Source organism: Fukomys damarensis, unplaced genomic scaffold (assembly GCF_012274545.1).
Source record: "Fukomys damarensis isolate Sample0158 unplaced genomic scaffold, DMR_v1.0_HiC HiC_scaffold_28, whole genome shotgun sequence".
In the NCBI taxonomy this organism is placed as follows: Eukaryota; Metazoa; Chordata; class Mammalia; order Rodentia; family Bathyergidae; genus Fukomys; species Fukomys damarensis.
The window spans coordinates 13,335,452-13,355,096 of NW_022900940.1; the positions used below are offsets into that span (position 1 = coordinate 13,335,452).

Below are 19,645 nucleotides of genomic sequence, written 5' to 3' on the forward strand. Positions count from 1 at the left end.
AACCGGGGGTGGGGGGAATTCCTGTGAGGATATAGTAAAAAGATAGTTAGTGGTATTGCTTTTTCTATTATTGCCAAGAGTGGTTGGTTAGACTTAAGAGATTCTCAATACTAAATGTGATTCTCTTACATCCTTATTCCAAGGAGGAGAACTAATGTAAGAACTTAATTTTTTTTTTTTTTGCATGTTTTCTTCATAATGCAAAAGAGCAAATACTGAACTAAGGGTTAGCTTTCTTGAAAATGTGACTGGCTTCCAGTAGGACCCTTATCTGTTGTTGCTAGGAAAATAAGAAGTGCTTGAAAATCCAGATCATATTAGCATGTTACAGCATTTGGCATTTTTCATGCAAGAGGGTTATCTCATTAACTGCTTAAGGAAGCAAACAACAAAAGATTGGAATAACTGCCCAATGTTAGAGACTGGAACATTGAATAGACCTTGCAAAATGTTGGTTGTTTATACTGTGCTTGACCATTAAAGAAGACTAAGGCAACATCTGCCACAAAGGAGACTAACAGAATATTATCATATGAAGAGTTCTGTGACCTGAGGCATAATTACAATTTCATGAAGTATAGAGGAGTAGGTAGCTGGTCAAGTATGAGGTTTGGCGTGAGGAAAGAATTTAGTTTTTACAATCTTAAGCAGATGGCTTCTGAGCTGGCAGAGAAATGCAGAAGGGGGCTTCCCAGGAAAAGAATCAGCATGGGCAAAGGCATGACAATGCATGGCATGCTCAAGGAATGGCAAATGTTCTGATTAATACTCTTCCTTCTCTCAACCAACATGTACTTTCCTGGTGTGAGGTATGAGGGATACAAAGAGGAAAAGGACCTAGTTTCTGCCTTCTGGAACTAACAGACTAGCTTATGAGACAAGCGCACACATGAATTGTACTAGAACATAGGAAGTTGTAATACAGTAGAGGTTTGAATGCACTGCTCTGGGAATGAACACAGGAGCAATGCCTTCAGTCTGAGCGTAGGGAAAAGATAAGACTCTTACCACAGGCTTCCTTAGAAGTGCTAATGCTGGAGCTTAGTTTCAGAACTTGAGGAGGAGTTTGCCAGGTGAAATGGAGAGTGTAGACTACACATTGGAGAGCAACTCTGAATCTGAACCAGATTATCTATACTTTATATAAAATCCATGTAATTGGATTCAGGAAATGCTTCAGTTTTACCTCTCAGTATTTTAGGCTTATCATTTCTAAGCATAACTGACTTTACAAGACTATAAAAAGTAATTTTTACTTCCTGGCTGTTTAGAATCCCAATAACCAGGACCTTACTGTGACTTGAAAGCTGCTTTTCAAATACTATCATGATTTTTTATAAACCAGACTGTGGTGTCTGTGTGCTGTCAGTGAACCCTCCTTCCTTTGCCAGCTTTTAATCTACCAGCACAGCCTCTGAATGGTTAAGTTTGCTCACGTGCACTCTGCCTAGTGTTTTCATGCAAGAACTTCAGATGTTTGGCTGCATCTGACTAGTAAAACTACAGCAATCTTTGCTTCTTGTTTAGGCTGGAGTCAAAAGGAAGGAGTTACAGAAGAAGTTCAAGCTAGTTTCTGTGTTTGTCCAGATAGGAAGAACAGAATTACTTCCCACAGCTAAATGAGCATTCTGAGGATTTTAAGTGTACTACAATTGAGACATTTCACACTACTCAAAATACATGCTTAACTGTTAGGATTTTGAATAGCTACTTTAGATGTGAACCTGAATCTGATGGATATTTTTATCAAGTGTCAGTTTTTGCTGTGCATGGTGGTGCACACCTGTAATCCCAGCACTCAGGGGACTGAGGGAGGAGGACTGCTCCAAGTTTGAAACTAGCCTGAGCTACGTGATGAAATCCTGTCTCTCAAACAAAAAAGAAAGAGGAAAAGATGTCAGATCTGTTTCAGATGTCTAGAGACAATCCTGGATGAGATGATGCTAATGATAAACTCTGTCATTTTTAATATTGTTTTGATGCAGATAAAAGTGATGTTCTATAGCGAGTGCATATGTAAATTTGTAGGTAGATAGAGTGAATGGAGCTAATAAAGATAGACTCTAAGAATATGCACAGATAGGCTGGGGCAATCTAAGTGGCCAGCAGTGTTGGCCCTGTTTCCTTAAAAGATTAAGTCCTTAGGGATTTTGTGTTTTTGTTTTGTTTTAATCTCTTCATAATTGTTATTGGATGGTAACCACTGTCAAAAGGACACATGCCAGTGAAAGGCTGGGCGTGGTAGGTCATGCCTGTAATACCAGCTTCCAGAGAGAAGCAGGAGGATTGCAAGTTTGAGGCCAGTTTGGGCAAGTTAGCAAGACCTTTTCTCACAAGAAAAAGGAATGGGGATGTAGCTCAATAACAGAGCACTTACTTGCCTCCCAAGTGTGACAGCCTGGGTAAAGAAAAAAAATGACATTGACTTAAATGATGATATTCTTGTCTGAAAGACTTGCACGTTTGACCAAGCCAGGATCAGACAAGCCAAAGTGTACGTCCACTGTGTCTTCAATAGCAGAAAATCTTCAAGGCCTTTCTTTTCACTTAGGAAAAAGGGCATATGTGCCCACATGCTGGTTTTTAGATGGAAGTATATCCAAAATGATCATGGCCTATTATGGAGATTACTGTGAGAAGCTATTTTACAGCAGCGATTCTCAAAGTTTGGTCCCCGGGTCAGCACCATGTTTATCACCAGGGACATTGTTAGAAATATAACTTCTTGGACTCCACACCAGACATACTGCATCAGACTCTGGGACCCTCTGATCTGTGGGCACAGATGCAGAGCGCATACTAAAGTTGAAGAACCCACATTGGGGGCTGCTTTAACCACTTAACAGTTTGACACCAAGGGTCACTTGATTAGCACATTTGTTTACATGAGCGTTGCTCAGGCAGTTGTCATTTTTACCATTCAATTATATTGAATAATTTTGATACAATTGTTTTTATATTTCTTGTTGTAAAAAAATCAATGAAAAATGGGTGATTTTTGGTCATCCTGTATATAAATATTTGGACTGGGCAGTGATAAAGGTCAATGAGGAAAGGAGGTAACACGAGCACTAGCTTAGACAAAGTTAGAACAGGACCTTGCGTGAGGCTGTAGGCAGTGGCTATAACAGGGAAAGGGAAGACCTGCCATCAGCTGAAGACTCACTTGCTAGAGAACAGTTTTGGAGGCTGAAAAGGAGGATAGAATGACTAACTGAATCCAAAGATAACTGATTAAACAAACAGGGATGATAATAGATCTGGGTATTTCAAGTACAAGTAGTTAATTGAAAGCAAAGTTGGAGAAATTTTAATGGCCAACTCTAAGTCAAAACATCTCAGCAGCTTGGTTTTTTTTTGTTGTTGTTTTGTTTTTTGTTTTTTTGGTACCGGGGATTGAACTTGGGTCCTTGAATTTGAGAAGTAGGCGCCAGAACCACTAAGCTACATCCCTGGCCCTCAGCAACTTAAAACGGAAACTTGAAGTACAATAGGGCATGAGCACTCCAAGACTTTTGAATGCCTGATATTATCACAGTTTAGCTGTGTTTCAGTGCATGCCCTTTCTCTTTCTTTCTTCCTTTCTTTTCTTTATTTTTTTGGTACTGGGAGTCAAACTCAGGACCTCACGCTTGCCAGGCAGGCACTGAGCTGCTGACCTAGCCCCAGTGCCCTTTCATGATTACTTATCTGGGGAATAGTTGGGAGAAAAAGATATCTGAGCTAAATTTCTCAACTGTCAGGAGTAAGGTGAATGACTGACATTTTAATGTAGTTGTGAGTTGATTCCAAGTGCCATATGAAGTTTCCTTCCTCTCAGGACCTGTGAATACAGCATGGTGGTGGGTGACACTTCCTTCAAAGATTTGTCGCCCGAGAAAACATTAGAGGCTAGTTGAAATATCCTCACCCAGTTCCTTATGAAAAGCTTTATTAAAAGCTTCCTTTTGGAAATAGTCAATCCTTGTAAATCTTATCATCTGAATTATAATAGAGAGGGCATTTCCATAGGTGCCTAAAAATAGTATCTTGACTTGAAAGGATAACTGCTATGTTTTGGGGGAAAAAAAGACTACTGTAAAATTGAAGCTATGTCATTCTTGCTTTATGTTCTGTCAGGCTGTTTGTACCAAAAAGTCAAGTGAAACTCATCCTTTATGTGACAGATACTGTTTTAGGACATTTGTATATGTCCTCTCAGTTCTCCACCTCAGACAGAATTATCCTGATTGCATGGATGAAGAGACAGATTTGCAGAAGTTAAATCACAAACCATATGGAAATAAGCCTGTCTGATTCCAAAGCCTACATTGTTTTTACTACTCCACCCTAATTCCTTTCTGACTTTAGGAAACCAAAAATCCAGAAGTAGGACCATAAGCCACTTCATACAGTTGTATTTAATACCTATTTCCTTTGGCCTTTTATTTTAATTGGCTTAAATGCCAACCTCAAATCTGGAGCTAGGACTCACTGGGTTAAGAAAAATTTTAATGCAAAAAAGCAAGCACAATATGCCCTAAAATATCCAGAAGAGAGTAGAAACTCATCAGCCTGAGAACATATTTAGTTCAGCTATCAAATAAACAGAACTAAAGGCCGGGGCTTTAGCTCAGTGGTTCTGCCTACTGCCTCTCAAGCACAAGGTCCCAAGTTTGATCCCCAGTTCCAAAAAAAACCAAACAAACAGAACTAACCTCTTGCTTTGGGTGGTAAAAAGTACTTTTTAATTGTAACCTATCTTAGGAAATGGTCTCTCCTAGTGTTAAGCCAAACTCATTGTCTGTTGGTGGGAAGCAAGATAAGACACTGGTGGCCAAGATGGTATTGATAATATTCAGTTATTCTGGAGCTCAGGGTGATGTGTGAACAGTTGTCATCTTCCTGGATGGACTAGGTCACTTTTTTCTCTCTCGGCTCCTTAAGAGTCCTTGGTGAGTAGAGCCCAAGACCCACACAAGAGTGTAGACAGAACCTCTCTCAAACCTCAGATTCTAAGCACACAGCTTTTCAGGATAGTATGGCGTGTTGTTGCTGTCATACAGAACCACCATTTCCCGACGAATCTTTAAATCATTTGGAAATGGATTTGGGAAACAATCGCGAATCTCGTGAATCTTGTGCTTTTCCTGTTTTTTGTTTGTTTCTTTGTTTCTTTACGAAACAAGTAGCAAGCAATACTCTTGAATGTTACATTGCATGACTAGATCACAGAATTCCCCGTTCTGCTAGGAAGATTCCCTTTTTGAAGCTCTGTGTGTTTGATAGGGTGACGGTACAGTATTTGTAGAAAGTGGGTTTCAGTACAAACCGTAACCACAGAGGTAAAAACTATGGTTCAGTATATGATTTGACGTACAGGAAGTGTCTGGGTCTAATGATGAAACTTTTTAACTTTCCAGATGACAGAACAAAGGAAGCAGAAACAAAGAATTGGTCTTCTAGGACATCCTCCTCACATGAATGTCAACCCACAGCAACCAGCATAAGCAAATGAATAGAGAAATTGTATTTACCTTTTTTAATTATTATTGGTGTGGGTATGGCTCATTAGTTCTGATTCACCCACTGAGGTTACCTTTATGCTTAGTACATTTGTAAATACTCAGTTTTATACTGTATGTATATGATTGCTACTCTAAAGGTTTGGATATATGTATTGTAATTAGATTTGTTGGCATGATGACATTTCATTTGTGCCAAAAATATTAAAGATGCCTTTTTTGGAAGGACTACAGAAAGTACCTGATTTGCACTTGAACCAGATTATAGATTTAAAACTATATGACATGTATTTTGTATTTAAAACTAGAATAGCCAGTATTTATGTTTTTTACAAAACTGTGCAATACAAATTATGCAATCACAATAAATTTGTAACTCCCTAGTGTCCCACAGGGAGTGCACATCTTTGAAGCTGGTGTGTTAATACTATGTAATAAATGGTTAAATATCAAATGATGCTGCTGCCAAAATTATATTAATAGTGAGTTTCAGGCCCCTGGGCATTTTGTACCATGTAATTATCTGCAGTGAGGCTGTTTCTCGTTGCTAGTGGCGTTAGTGTCTGTCTCATAGTGACAGTGCTCTGAGTTATGAACTGTTAAATCAGCATTCATTTTAGGAAAAGCAATGTTAGTTTCAAGAATACTTTTAAGCTTCTAAATTGATCGTAAATTTAAACTATTTCTTTAAATAAAGCCATGCTAAAGGCGCACAACTTTATAGGTTGTGAAGAAGTTAATGAATTTTTTTAAAGATAACTTTTTATGCCATGTTTGGGATAAGTGCATTTTGCTGGCCAATCAGTGTCATCTCCTGGTTGAATTTTTGGTGTCATGTCACAAAAAAGGAATAACTGATGGTTTTTAGATTATCTAGTCCAAATGGTAGTTTTTTCCCTTCATCTGAACCGACATACTATGGTAGCTAAGAAGTATTTAAAACTATATACAACCATATAAAAGATGAAATATGAATTATCCCATTAGAGGTCATAGTTGAACACTGACATATTATTCTTCTGAAAGAGCCACGTTTTGGTTTTGTCACCTGATTTCTTTTCTGGATGGATGAAAAGTATGAAAGGAAACTTTTATACCTGTTGCCTAGTTTTGTACATGGGTCTCATTTTACTAGAGAACCACTCTGCAAAGATGTTTAAAAATGTATCGAAAGCAGAATTCTGAAATGGGTTGTTTGTAAATGCATATATAAAAATATTTAATAAATGATGCAGAATACTATACAATGACTGAGTGGTGGCTTTCATTTGGCATTTATTTGTGATTTAAGAGGGATTCCTTTTTATTGTTTGTTTTTAAGGGATAAGGTTTTGCTATGTAGAATTCAGGCTGGCCTTAAATTTTCAGCGACCCTCCTGCCTCAGCTTACAGAGTGCTGGGATTACAGGTATTCACAACCATGTCCGGCCAGGAGCTATTCGAATTATATACTTTCTTGAGGACCAATTTAAACTTTAAGTGGTTTGGTAACCAGATTAGTTCAGAAATGCTGATCAGGTTATAAAGACAAACAAAAAACCTGCTATCATAAGTTCTAGGAAAACCACTTGAACAAATATCAGATGTTTTTAATACAGGAGTCATTCGTGTAGTTCAGTTTAGAGACTGCCGAGCAGGCTGTCACGGGTGCCATGACAAAAGCCACAACAAAGCCGGGAGTATTCTGCTTCCTCTTCCGGCTCCTAAGCTTTTTCCCTGGGGACCTTACTTCGGTATCTGCCTCGCGGAAGTATCACTAAAAGCTGGACATTTGTTTCATGAGAAGCATCACCACCCTGGTGTTCACGGTCCTTCAGCAGACCGTCTGCAGTGCTTTAACAAAGCTGTTCTCTCCTCAATGCAGTGCTCAGCCTGGCGGTTTTTTTTGACAACAGTTTTCTCTCTGCTTTGGTAAATAAGGGCAATTCCCACTCAACATTGGAAACTGAATCAGGATTAAGTGACCAGTTTCATAACCAGTGAATGTAGTGCTTTATAAATTTGATGACTTTAAAAAATCAGATTAGTAATTTTCCAGTCCACACAATTTTTCCATCATAAGGCAAACCTAAGATAGACACATGCTTTCATCTAAAACAAAAATGGTGTCTAGGTGAAACCCCACAACATTCACTTTGGCGGGTGAGAGCTTGCTTTTCCCTTGAGCTTTGTCTTTGATCTCTCATGCTGCCCAACACAATAGGGCAGTGTGTGTGGTTTGTCTCCCAGGCCTCATCTAGTTCATTGGAAAGTTCTGCATTGACATGTTCAGGTGGCGGCCAGTACAGGTTTGTCATGTTGCATTTGAATCCTGTCACTGAAGATACAGATCTTCATTGAATTGCCAACTTCAGCAGGAAATAATTGAAACTGGAATGCTGCTCCACCCCACATGTGGCAGGTCCTACTCTCGGAGTTTGGGTGACAACACTAAAGCTATCGCAACTGAAACAATCTGAAGGTAAAACCCCTGTGGCCTCCGATGCACAGCTGTGATTTTGCCTGCTTTCTCCGGGTACTATCTTTCCCAACCTCTGTTTCAAGGATAGAGATCCAAGTCACCCATGAAGTAGCCGTGTTGCCAGGCTGAAAATGAAGAGTGGTGGTACAGCACAAATGCCCCAGAATGTTATTTGTCTTCATTTATTTAATTTTAAAAGTTTGCCGTAACACCAAGTTCAAAGTTCAAATTTGGCAGATTTCCTTAACTGAACAGTTTGTTAAAGCAGAGGGTCTGGGAAATTTCATTACACTTCTCTACCATTTATGATATCTTACCCTTTTCTACTTGTCCCTAAGATTATGTACTTACAAACTTCTGTTTGCCCCTGCACATAAAACTTCCATTCTTTGCTCTTGTTCCATCTTGTGCAACTTTTCTGAAAACTATGTTTCTGCCTCCCCCAACATGCACACAGAAAATAACATTTCATTAAAATTCTAATTTACTCGGTTTTCTTGCATGTTCATATTCCTCATTGTTTTTCATTCCACTGTTTTTTTTTTAAATTAGCTATAGTGTGTGAAAATGGTTTGCTTGACCTTGCTTCTGTAAAGCCTGTCCTTTCACTCTCTTCAGATGAGCGATTCCTATCATAAATAAAGCAAACATAATTTGTGCAAGCTAATGAGCAAGCCAAAAAAATTGCTTTACTGATGTGCTGTGCAAAATTACCAAGATCTGTACAGTAAACTAAGGTATTAACCTTTTAAAAACTTCATTCAAGATTTCTGAATCCTCCTATTATAGACAAACATGAATGAAGAAAAAGCCTGATGGTTTCCCATAGGTATTTTAAAGCTAATCATGGGACCATAAGTCTGACTTCTCAGGGAAAATTATCCCTTCAAAAATAGTAGGAGCTAGCCTGGAGATGTAAGTTCAGTACTTCTGGTGCCTGCCTCACAAACGCAAGGACCTGAGTCGGTGCCTACCTGGCAAATGCAAGGACCTGAGTTCGATTCCCAGTACACGCCAAAAAAATAAATAGTAGGAGCTTAACTACATGCTTATAGAGAGGAAAGTTGATTTTTGCTAAAATAGTATTTTTAACACTTTGTTTTTTTCTGGTACTAGGAATCAAACTCGACCCTGAGCTTTCAAGGCAGGAGTGGCACCACTGAGCTATATATCTCTAGCCCCTAAAATAGTATTTTTACAGATTTTAAAAAGCATGGGCAGCTGAGTGCAGTGGCATACGCTTGGAATCCCAGTGACTCAGGGGTCTGAAACAGGATTCCAAGTTCAAGGCCTGCCTGGGCAACTTACAGAGACCCTGTCTCAAAATTTAAAAAAAAAATTTTTTTTTTCTTTAAAGGACTAGGGATGTAGTTCAGTGGTAAAGCACTTGCCCAGTAAGTGGGAGGCCCTAGGTACTGGGTGGGGGTCGGGGGTTGTGCTTGTTAGAAACTAATGCAACAGTAAGAGTCACCTTTACGTAAGGATTAATAATGCAGACTCTTGAGACAATATGCTCTATCAAACCCTACAGGAGGAATGAAACCGTTTAAGGATAACACTCTAGAGCAATGACTTGCGCAAGGATTTAGCTCCAAAATAAACAAAGATCTCCTAACTTAGCCAAATACAGAAAGAGCTCATTTTCCCAGAAGAGTTCTCCCTAATTCCTATTTGTAGAACAACACAAATTGATTTCTTTCCAAATCTCTCAAGAGAATCTAGAAATCAAAGTATTGAACATGAATACTTTGTCAAGAGTGAACGCTCCATGGCAAAGATAAGTGAATTCTTAACATCTCTTTTGCCACTGTAAATCTCATATACCTTTTGTTTAGCTGCATATTTCACGAAGAATCATTCTCAACCTAACAAAGGCAGCTTCCTCCAAGTAAGACCATGCGGGTATATTGGTATTCTGTCCCCCCACAGTAGTCCATGTCAATTGGCAAACTCCACTTTCCTCTTTTGCATTATACTGATCATTTGTTGCCAATCATCTAGAATGTTGGAAAACCCCTATGAAGATTTCGATTTTACAGAAAGTACCCAAAATTCCACTAGTTTTGCATCACAAAGTGGTGGTTAAAGTAAAGTTTTGAGTAAAACGCCATGTATGTGGTTTTTGTGGGTGGCTGTAGCTCACAATGACTATTAACCCTGATCAATTATCTGACGGGAGAGAGAGCTATGGTGGCCATTGTATTTAAGACAAATATGATCGTAACGTTTTTCTGCCTTTAGTGTTGTATGTCACATTTAGCAATTCTTGCAACTTAAAAAGCCAATTGAGAAATGAAACTAGCGAACCTACCAACTTGCAGAATAAACAAACAGGTAGACCACTTGCAGGTTTTGACATTTGATTGACTCAGACAAAGCCTAGCGACTCTCCAGTTGCTGGTATTGTAAACTCATTGGGTGAAAACAAATCTCTAGTTGGAGTATGACTTGGAAAAAAAAAAGGAATAAACTTAAAATACTTTAAGGTCATGACAAACCAGTGTGAAAGAGAATCCTTAACACCTAGAAGTGAAACTACATCATCCACCCAGCCTGGAAAGAAAAAGAAAGCTAAAAACCACTATAGAATAAGAATGAAGAGTTTGAGAAAACCCCTAAGGCGAATTCTGAACAACAACAGAGCCCTACAACATAAGAAGCGCATACAGTATTAAAGAACCACAAATGGAAAGAGTTTGCCAGCACTTTTGTACTTAAACACACACAAAGGTGAGTCCCATGTACATGAAACTGGACAATCCAGGAATGTAAGCTGTTCGCTCCTGAGCTTATGCTACCTAGTAAGTCCCCTCACCCCCAGTACTTGTCAGCTACAGCATCTCTTGAAAGTCTCGTCAGGAGCTTTCTGTAAAAACTCTCTGGAAGAAGACAGAACTAAGATTTGGCATGAAGCTGGGACAAGGAGATCTGACCCATACAAAGGTTAGTAGCTAAGCATGTCAGGGTACACATGATAGCACGATGAAATGAAAAGAACAGGCACCTTGAAACTGACAAGAGTCCATGCTAGCTCAACCACTTACGTGACATAACTGAGCAAGTGACTTAATCGTTTCAACTTTCAGTCCCTCTCCACTTCCAAGGAAAAAGGTTCTTCCACTTATTTCTTGGGACACTACTGAGAATAAAGAAAGATGATATATGCAATTGTTTAGTGTATGTACTTGATTAATATTATTTCCATTCCTTTGCAACATAAGTTCCTTATTCTCACCTATCTACAATCTCAGCTAACTACGCACTGCATGACCAAAAGCTACATTCTATTCCTACTAAGATAGTCTAATGTTGTTACTGTGAGATCCTAAATCTGTATGTTTTAACACGACATGTTTGGGTCAGATCCAGTCATTTTTACAAATTTTATCTCAACCAAATTCAGTTTTAACTATCAGTTTGAACTGAATAATTCATAAAGAAGCCTAATCATACAGGCTTCCAGAAATTATTCTCATATTTGTGATCAGTGAATTCAAATCTGAATTCTAAAAAAAAAAAAAAAAAAAAAAACCTTCATGGAAAGATGTTTACCTTGAAGATACTTCTTTAGTTTATGAAGTACCTCCAGTCTCAGGTGAACCTCTCAGCCCTGGTGAGTAGATAATATCACTGACAACTGAATAGTCCTAAATTGTACTATTTTTCATTTAACATTAAAATACATTCACATCTACAAAGTGTTTTTGGCAAGTGCTTATGGCAACCTAATTATGGAGGTCCAGACCCTCCTTACACTTTCCTAATGATCCCTTTTGGCTTTTTGGTCCTCTCTCTTGATTACAATCCAATTCTCTGTTCCTTCTTACCATCTCAACTCTTTATTCTACTTCATTTCTGTTATGGACTCAGCTCTCTCTCTTTCCTGACCACAGAGGACCCATTAAAAATCTGAGTGTTGTGAAGAACAGATCTTTACTGGAGGAAGATTACAGTGAACAGGAAACAGGAAACACAATCAATCATCCCAGCTTCCTCCCCTTTCTTCTCTGCCAAGGGAAAGACCAACTTCTCAGCCTGCTGGGAGGCCCACCTTCTCTCTCCTACCCCATCTTGCCCAAAAGGAACAACAGCGGAGTATCAAAAAATGACCTTCCTTTGGCTTCAGGTAAAAACAAAAATCCTTGATCATTATCATGTAGATTATCTTCTCATCTAGATTTACTTCGGCCTAACAAAAAGACTGCAATTCTGCTGTCCTTAGCTTCCAGATCACACAGCAAATTGTCCTCTCAATTAGCATTTTCTTCTTCCTGATAATGTTTCTGTCTTAGAAGAAATCACTTTAGAAAGTTCAAATTAGCTGGGTGTGCTGGTGCACTCTTGTAATCCCAGCACTCGGGAGGCTGAGGCAGGAGGATCGCTGTGAGTTCGAGACCAACCTGGGCTACATAGTGAGTTCCAATTCAGTCTCAACTACATAGTGAGACCCTGTCTCAAAAAAACAAAACAAAAAAAACAAACAAAAAAAAGAAAGTTTAAAAGTTCAAGTTATTTGACCAAACTAGAACATCTCACCTAGGATTCAAAGCCAGATCACCTGATTTCATATATGCATTATTCCCAGCTTTACTCTGCCAGACACCAGCCATGCTCCCACTCCTCCTGCCCCCCTTTCTGGACAAAATCTTTAAGTACCAGATAGGAGTTTTAAGAGATACAAAGGAAAGTCAGTGTTTTTAAGACACAGGTGGCAACTAGTTCATCTGTGTACCACTGTGACCTAACACAGTTCCTCAAAATAAAGAGACTCAATGTATTTTGGAACTACAGACAGTGAATTGTGTCTAAGGAAAGGATACCTAGCAGTGGCCCAGGAAGGATTTGCATGTAGAACTAAAGATAAGGCGGTCAACTATGGGGCTAACTTCCCACTCAATCCTCATTTCCTAGCCTTATTCATAACGCTTCTGGCTCTAAGAATCCTACTCCCCATCTCACAACCATATAACAAATTGATCCCCCGAAGCAGGCAACCCCATTTACTCTATTCTTTTAGTTGATAAAAAGTTGTGATTTGGCACTGACTGAATATATAAATTCAGGTCTACACGTCTCTCCCTCCACTCCCATGTTTAATAATGCTAAAAGACAATTCCTCAGCCGTCTCTGGAAGAGTACACAGTTCTTAGGAGAGACGGGACACATTTTAGATAGCATAAGGATATTATGGCCATTTGGGGTAACAAAGAATTGCAGATCATTTATATATGAACCATACGTAAATCGCTGAGTCACATTCTCCCAAATGTAACAAAAGTGTTTTAGAATTTCTGCTGATCTTTGAAATGTAATAATGAGAAAAGGGCTTGAGAGTGGAAAAGATGTCTCGGTTCTCATCCTGTGTCTTTTCACAGTCTTCAAACTGGAATTCTCCTAATTGTTGATAGGCCAAGCAGTAACCACTTTGGAAAACCATTTAACGAGTTGTTTGGGTTTTTCAATACCATTTAATCTAAAAATCCTGCTACCAGGTATTTATCCAAAAGACATGAAAATATATCTACACAAAAAACCTGAATGCAAATTATAAACAACTTTATTAGTATCACCCCAAATTGGAAAAACCCAAATATCTACCAACCGGCAAATTAACTGGCAGGTGACCCACAACCCACAGTCTAAGAAGCAACACTGATGTTTGTGCTGACTCAATACTTTTTAGTACATGCATTGAACATAATTTCTGAACTGAGTATTTCACAGAGCTGGGTACCTAAGGGACAAAAGCTGCTCCCTAGAGAGTCTGAAAGAGCTGGCAGTGATACCAAAACAAACAAAAATAACAACAAAAATGATGTGTGCCGCTGCTTAAATTTTTTAAATTGCTTGTGTGTTTAGAAACTGCAAATGTATGCCCCACTAGATTCCTATTGATGCTATAACAAATGAGCAAAAATGTAATGGCTTAAAAAACAGAGACCTCATTATCTTATAATTCAGAGTGTCTTCATTCCTTCTAGAGGTCGTAGGACAGAATCCATTCTCTTGCTTTTTTCAGCGTTCAGAGGCTGCCTGCATTTCTTGGCTTGTGCCTTGCTCCTAGATTCAAAGCCCGAAACGGCCAGTGAAGCCTACTGCATACTGCACCATTCTCTTTCTGCTTCCTCCTTTCCCTTGATTAAACCCTCGTGAGCGCACTGCTCCCCCCTAAACAATCCAAGACATCACCTCACCTCAAGATTCTTCATTTAATCACATCTGTAAGCTGCTTTTAGCCATGTAGGGTAACATACAGAGGTCTGGGATTAGGACACAGACATCTCTAGGGAAGCCACTAACTCTTTAGCACATTTCCGTAAGTGAAATCTAGACAGGCCAACACCAAAAAATTTAAAAAAAAATTTTTTTAAATCACACATCAGTGTTCAAGGTCTGACTAGTTTGAGTACAATTAGGAAGGTCACATTTTCTCATAGTCCAAACAGGTTGAACAAGTCAGTACATTAACATGATCATATAAAATTATAAAGCTACATACGAATGCATAAGACATTGCTGCTCCCTTTTCCATTCCCTATGATGCACTTGAACAACCAGAAACAACTATAAAAGGATGGTTACTTTTTTGGACACACACACACAACGTTTTTCCTTAGGTGTTATTTTTGAGGATTAGTACTTTAAAAAAATAAGCAAGGTCTAAGGGCCGGGAATTTAACTCAGTGGTTCTGCCACCTGCCTCTCAAGTGCAAGGACCGGAGTTTGATACCCGCTACCAAAAACAAAAACAAAAAAACAAAACAAAATAAACAAAAAAATAAATAAGGTCCAGTGTTGAGACTGTAACTCAGTGGCAAAATATTTCCCTAGCCACATTTGAGGCTCTGGGCTCCATTCCCAGCACCCCACATACAAAAAAGTAAGATTCGATCACTGAACTTTGTACAATAAAGTACAAAGAAAACAAAAGTGGGACTGTAAACTTTCCAACTTGATGACCATTGTTAATTTTTTTAAAGTAATAAAGCACACCTGTAAATGACTGGAAATTTTAATATCCTATGCGTCTCCTTTGCTTTTTCACTCACATTTAATTTTTCTATTTTTCACTCTTGCAATTTTTGTTTTTATTTCAAGTTTATTATGTTTTGCAAATATTTATTTCCTGGTCTATTGTCATTTTCATAGCAAAGTTTTTTGAAATCTTAAACTTTTCAATTTTGATGAAATCCAATCTATCATTTTTTTCTTTTATTGTTTGTTTTTTGAGTCCTAAGAAATCTTTGCCTAAATAAGGCCCAAATATTCTTGCCTACATTTTCTTTAAAAACACCACCATACAACATAGGACACAGTGTGCAAATGAAATGTATAATCTCTGCTAACCAGCACGCTCCCTGTTGCTAGCTGGCCAGGTGTGGCCACTAGAACCAAAACACCTGGCCAGGACAACCAAGGAGCTACATCTAGATTTTTAATTTAGTTTTAATTGGGTACTATATGGAACAGGAAATTCTCAAAGTGTTATAGCTTTATAGTGTCGCGAGCCGGCGACGCAGAGCACTGTCCAGCAGTGCCTCCAACCTGAAAGAGCAGCAGGGTGGAGATGGGGCAGAGAGAAAGGAAGGACGCCAAGACAAGAGTCTGATCAAGGCGACGTTTATTGCAGGCAGGCATCAGCCTTTTAAAGGGAAAGACCGAACTATTATGGGCTAGGATTACCATAGTAACCTCAACACCCGCTCCACGGGAACCAGGGTTCACACGGGAAAGAGAAATCAGGCTCAAGAAAAACAAATTAACAACACTTGCAACTAATAATCATGATTCCCACAATAGGTGGAGGAACTTAACAAAATGGAGTTACAACACCTGACTCCTACAGATAACGTCAGATCTTTAACAGGAAGCACCTGACTCCTACAGATCTTTGGCTGTCCGAGTTTCTCCCGTGCCGGGTCAAAAACAAGTTTAACACGTGCAGTCCTTAAAAAGGAACAAATGTTAACAAATGCTAATTAGGAACATCCTGACCACACATTGTGTCAGTGCCTTGATTATAAAGAAAGAAGTTATCTTTCAAAAAGCCAGTGGGCCATGGCTGGCTTCCCACATTATAGATTTGGTCTGTGATAAATGTTTGTAAATGCACAGTGTTATCAGTCAAAGGTCATTCTTTAAAGTATTTATTCCAGTCCCATCTTGTGCACAGACTTTGCTCCAATAAGTTCCTTGGCACTTCTTTCAAAATCAATTGATTGGCCAGGCATGGTTGTACACACCTGTAATACCAGTACTTCGGAGGCTGAGGCAGGAGGACTGCTGAGTTCAAGGTTACTATGTAAGTTCAAGGGCAGCCTGAACTCCACAGCGAGACCCTGTCTAAAACAAAATAAAACAAAAAAAATGGGCTGGGGATTTGGCTCAGTGGTTCGTCTGCCTGCCTCCCTCAAAAGCACAAGGGCCGGAGTTCAATCCCTGGTACAAACAAAAACAAAAACAGAATTGACCAAGTTTGTGTCTATTTCTGGACTTTATTTTGTTTCCCTGACCTGTGTGTTTATCATTTCTTCAATATCAGATTGCTGTCATACAGGTTTAACCTCTTCACTGAGGGAATCAAGAACATACAATGGGAAAAGGAGAGTATCTTGAACATCTGGGATTCAGAATACTAAATACCCATATATAAAAGTTCACACTCCACCCTTACACCACATGCAAAAAAGTCAAATCTAAATGAATTAAAGGCTTAACACTAAGAAGTGAAACTATAAATATCCTAGAAGAAAACAAAGGGAAAGTTTCATGGCTTTGTCTTGTCAATAATTTCTTCAAAATGACAACAAAACTATAGGCAACAAAAACAAAAATAGACAAGTGAGTCTGCACCAAAGTGAAAACCTTCTATATAGCAAACAGCACAGAAAAAGGCAAGATACAAAGGGGTAGAAAATACTTGCAAGTCAAAAATATGAGATCAGTATCCAAAACATAAACTCCAACTCAATAGCAAAACAAATAACAAAGACAAATTTAAATGGGCAAATACTTAGATAGAAACTTCTCCATTAGAGACAAATAGCCAACAGGCACATGCAAAAATGTTGGGCATCACTAATCAACATGGAAATGCAAATCAAAACCACAAGATACCATTTCACACCTATTAGATTGGCCATGATTTTAAAAAACAAAGCAAAACAAAAACATATCAGTTGGGTGTAGTTGCACTCCAAAGGCTGAGGGAGGAGGATAGAGAATTTGAGGCTACCATTTCCAAAAACTACAAAATATAAAATAAGAACAAAGCAAAAAGGGTTGAAGTTCATGTGCAAGGTCAGTAGCACACTAGGCTCCAGTTTATCCAAAAGAATTGAAATCAGGATCCACAAGGGACATCTACACTCCCATGCTAATTATAAAGTTGTTCATAATAGGTGAAGAAACTGTGAGAGATAGACAGACAGACACAGATTCTTCTGACAAAAAAAAAAAATGTTCCTTTTGCTAACCAGATATAAGAGCAAGATCTACTGGGATCTGGAAGATGGTGGAGTAAAGGCAGCCACCACAAGCCCCTCAGGGATGTAATCCAACAGGAACAAAGCTCTGTGAGGAGAAAGGGAACCATAGGAAATCACTGGGTTGCAAAGTGAGTGAAGTAGCATCTGGGAAAAACACAGAAACATTAGTATTTACGAAGATAAGCAACAGAAGTAATGCACCGCAGCACTGAATGGACAGCGGCTCCACCCTACTGTGGCAGTGAAAGAAAAAAGCTCAGCACACTCTTGTGAGCTCTGAACTGGCTAACAGAGAGCGAGCCTGAGCAAAAGAGTCTGAGTTCACCCAAGTAAATAGAAACGAGGGTGATAATTCCCATCCCTTTCCTCAGAATTTAGACAGGGTCAGGTCTGGGAGCCATATTAGAAGTTTCCACTCCCCCTGACTCAGTAGAACATGCAGGAGACTGAAAGGAGGGAAGCAGGAAGCCATCTTTAGTAACTCCCTCTGCCTAGGCAAGCGGCAGAAAATCCCAACATTGTTTATCTCTCAAGATGCAACTACCACCACTTTCCAGGGAAACAAGCAGTGGACACCCTCCTTAACCTTGAGAAAATGGTGACTGTGACACACAGAAAATTCTAAAAATCATTCGATTGTGTGAAATGCCCCAGCACTCGGCTCAAGAGAGACTGAAATCTAGGCTGAGAGAGTCTCAGTAGGGGAGACAGCAGAAAACAATGGGGCAGTTTGACTGCTGTGACAGGAAAAGAGGTCAGCCATCTGCACTGGGAGGGTAGTGGAAGTCAGTGGTAGGCTGGGTGCCTGTAAGATTTTTTTGTTTTATTTTGTTTTTAACCAGGAATCAAACTCAGGACCTTGCACTTGCCAGGCAGGAACAGCACCAACGACCTACATCCCCAGGCCCCTGAAGTTTCTTATCCCAACACAAACTCTGCACACCCAACCCTCTACCAATAATCTTTTCTTTTCAATTTCATTAAGGATCTTGAAGAGTCTCAGTGCTGTATCTTCTCTTAAGGTCTTATAGAATCTGGTTGTTAATCTGTCCAGCACTGGGCTTTTCCTAGTTGGTGGTGTTTTCATTACTGCATCAATTTCATTGCCTTTTATTGGATTATTTGAGGGGTTTTATATATTCTTGATTCTTTCTTAGTAATTCATAGGTATGTAGGAATTTATCTTTTCCTTCTGGATTCTTCAATTTATCAGGCTACACTTTTTTGACATTGTTACTAATAATCTGGATTTGGGTGATAGATGTTGTGATTTCATCTTTTTGTTTGTAATTGTATTGACACAGGTCTTTGCTATACTTTTTTTGTAAGATTGGATAAAGATTTGTCTGTTTTTTTTAATTGTTCAAAAGAATCCACTCTGATTCATTGATTCTATTTTTTAACCTCAATTTCATTAATTTCTGCTCTGATCTTCATAATTTCCTTCTTTGTATTTGTTTTGGATATGGAATGTTGTTTTTCTACGATCTTAAGGTACATTATTAGGTTATTTGTTTGGGTTTGCTCTGGGCTTGTTTGTTTTGTTGATGCAGACATTCACAACTATGAATGTCCTTTTAAGACTGTTGCCTTGTGTCCCACAGGTTCTGCTATATTGTACTGGCCCCGGAATTTGACTCTATGGACTAGTTTCTTCCTTGCTTTTTTTTTTTTTTTGGTACCGGGGATCAAACTCTGGTCCTTGCACTTGCGAGGCAGGCAGTGGAACCACTGAGCTAAATCCCCGGCCCCTTCCTTGACTTCTTCTATATCTCATTGATTATTCAAGAAGGTGTTGCCAGCAGCAAGTAAATATATGAAAAAATGTTCCACATCACTGATCATTCAAGAGATGCAGATGAAAACAACACTGAGATTCCACCTCACCCCACAAAGAATGGCTGCTATCAAGAAATCACACAATAACAAATGCTCGCAGGGTTGTGGGGAGAAAGGAATCCTTCTCCATTGTTGGTGGGAGTGCAGACTGGTGCAACCACTATGGAAATCAATATGGAGATACCTCAAAGAGCTTGGACTGGAGGTTCCATTTGACCTAGTCATCCCTCTGCTGGGTATCTTTCCAAAAGAACTAAAAGAATCATATCACAGAGAAGTATGCGCACCCATGTTTATAGCGGCACAGCTTGTAATAGCTAAATCTTGGAAAGAGCCCATTTGCCCATCCGTTG

At 39.1% G+C, this 19,645-nt stretch overlaps 1 protein-coding gene and 1 long non-coding RNA gene across 2 annotated transcripts in view; one reads left to right on the forward strand and one right to left on the reverse strand.

The window, feature by feature from the left end:
* Itpr1 (inositol 1,4,5-trisphosphate receptor type 1) overlaps window positions 1-6,713 on the forward strand; it is a 342,964-nt gene extending 336,251 nt beyond the window's left edge. The window contains exon 62 of the mRNA XM_033757082.1: window positions 5,403-6,713. Within this exon, the coding sequence (XP_033612973.1) occupies window positions 5,403-5,489 (87 nt within the window). The 3' untranslated portion in view covers window positions 5,490-6,713. The remainder of the gene's footprint in view (window positions 1-5,402) is intronic.
* The window catches only part of LOC104851523, an 86,672-nt gene that overhangs the window by 18,810 nt on the left and 48,217 nt on the right, over window positions 1-19,645 (reverse strand). The gene's annotated exons all lie outside the window — the stretch shown is intronic.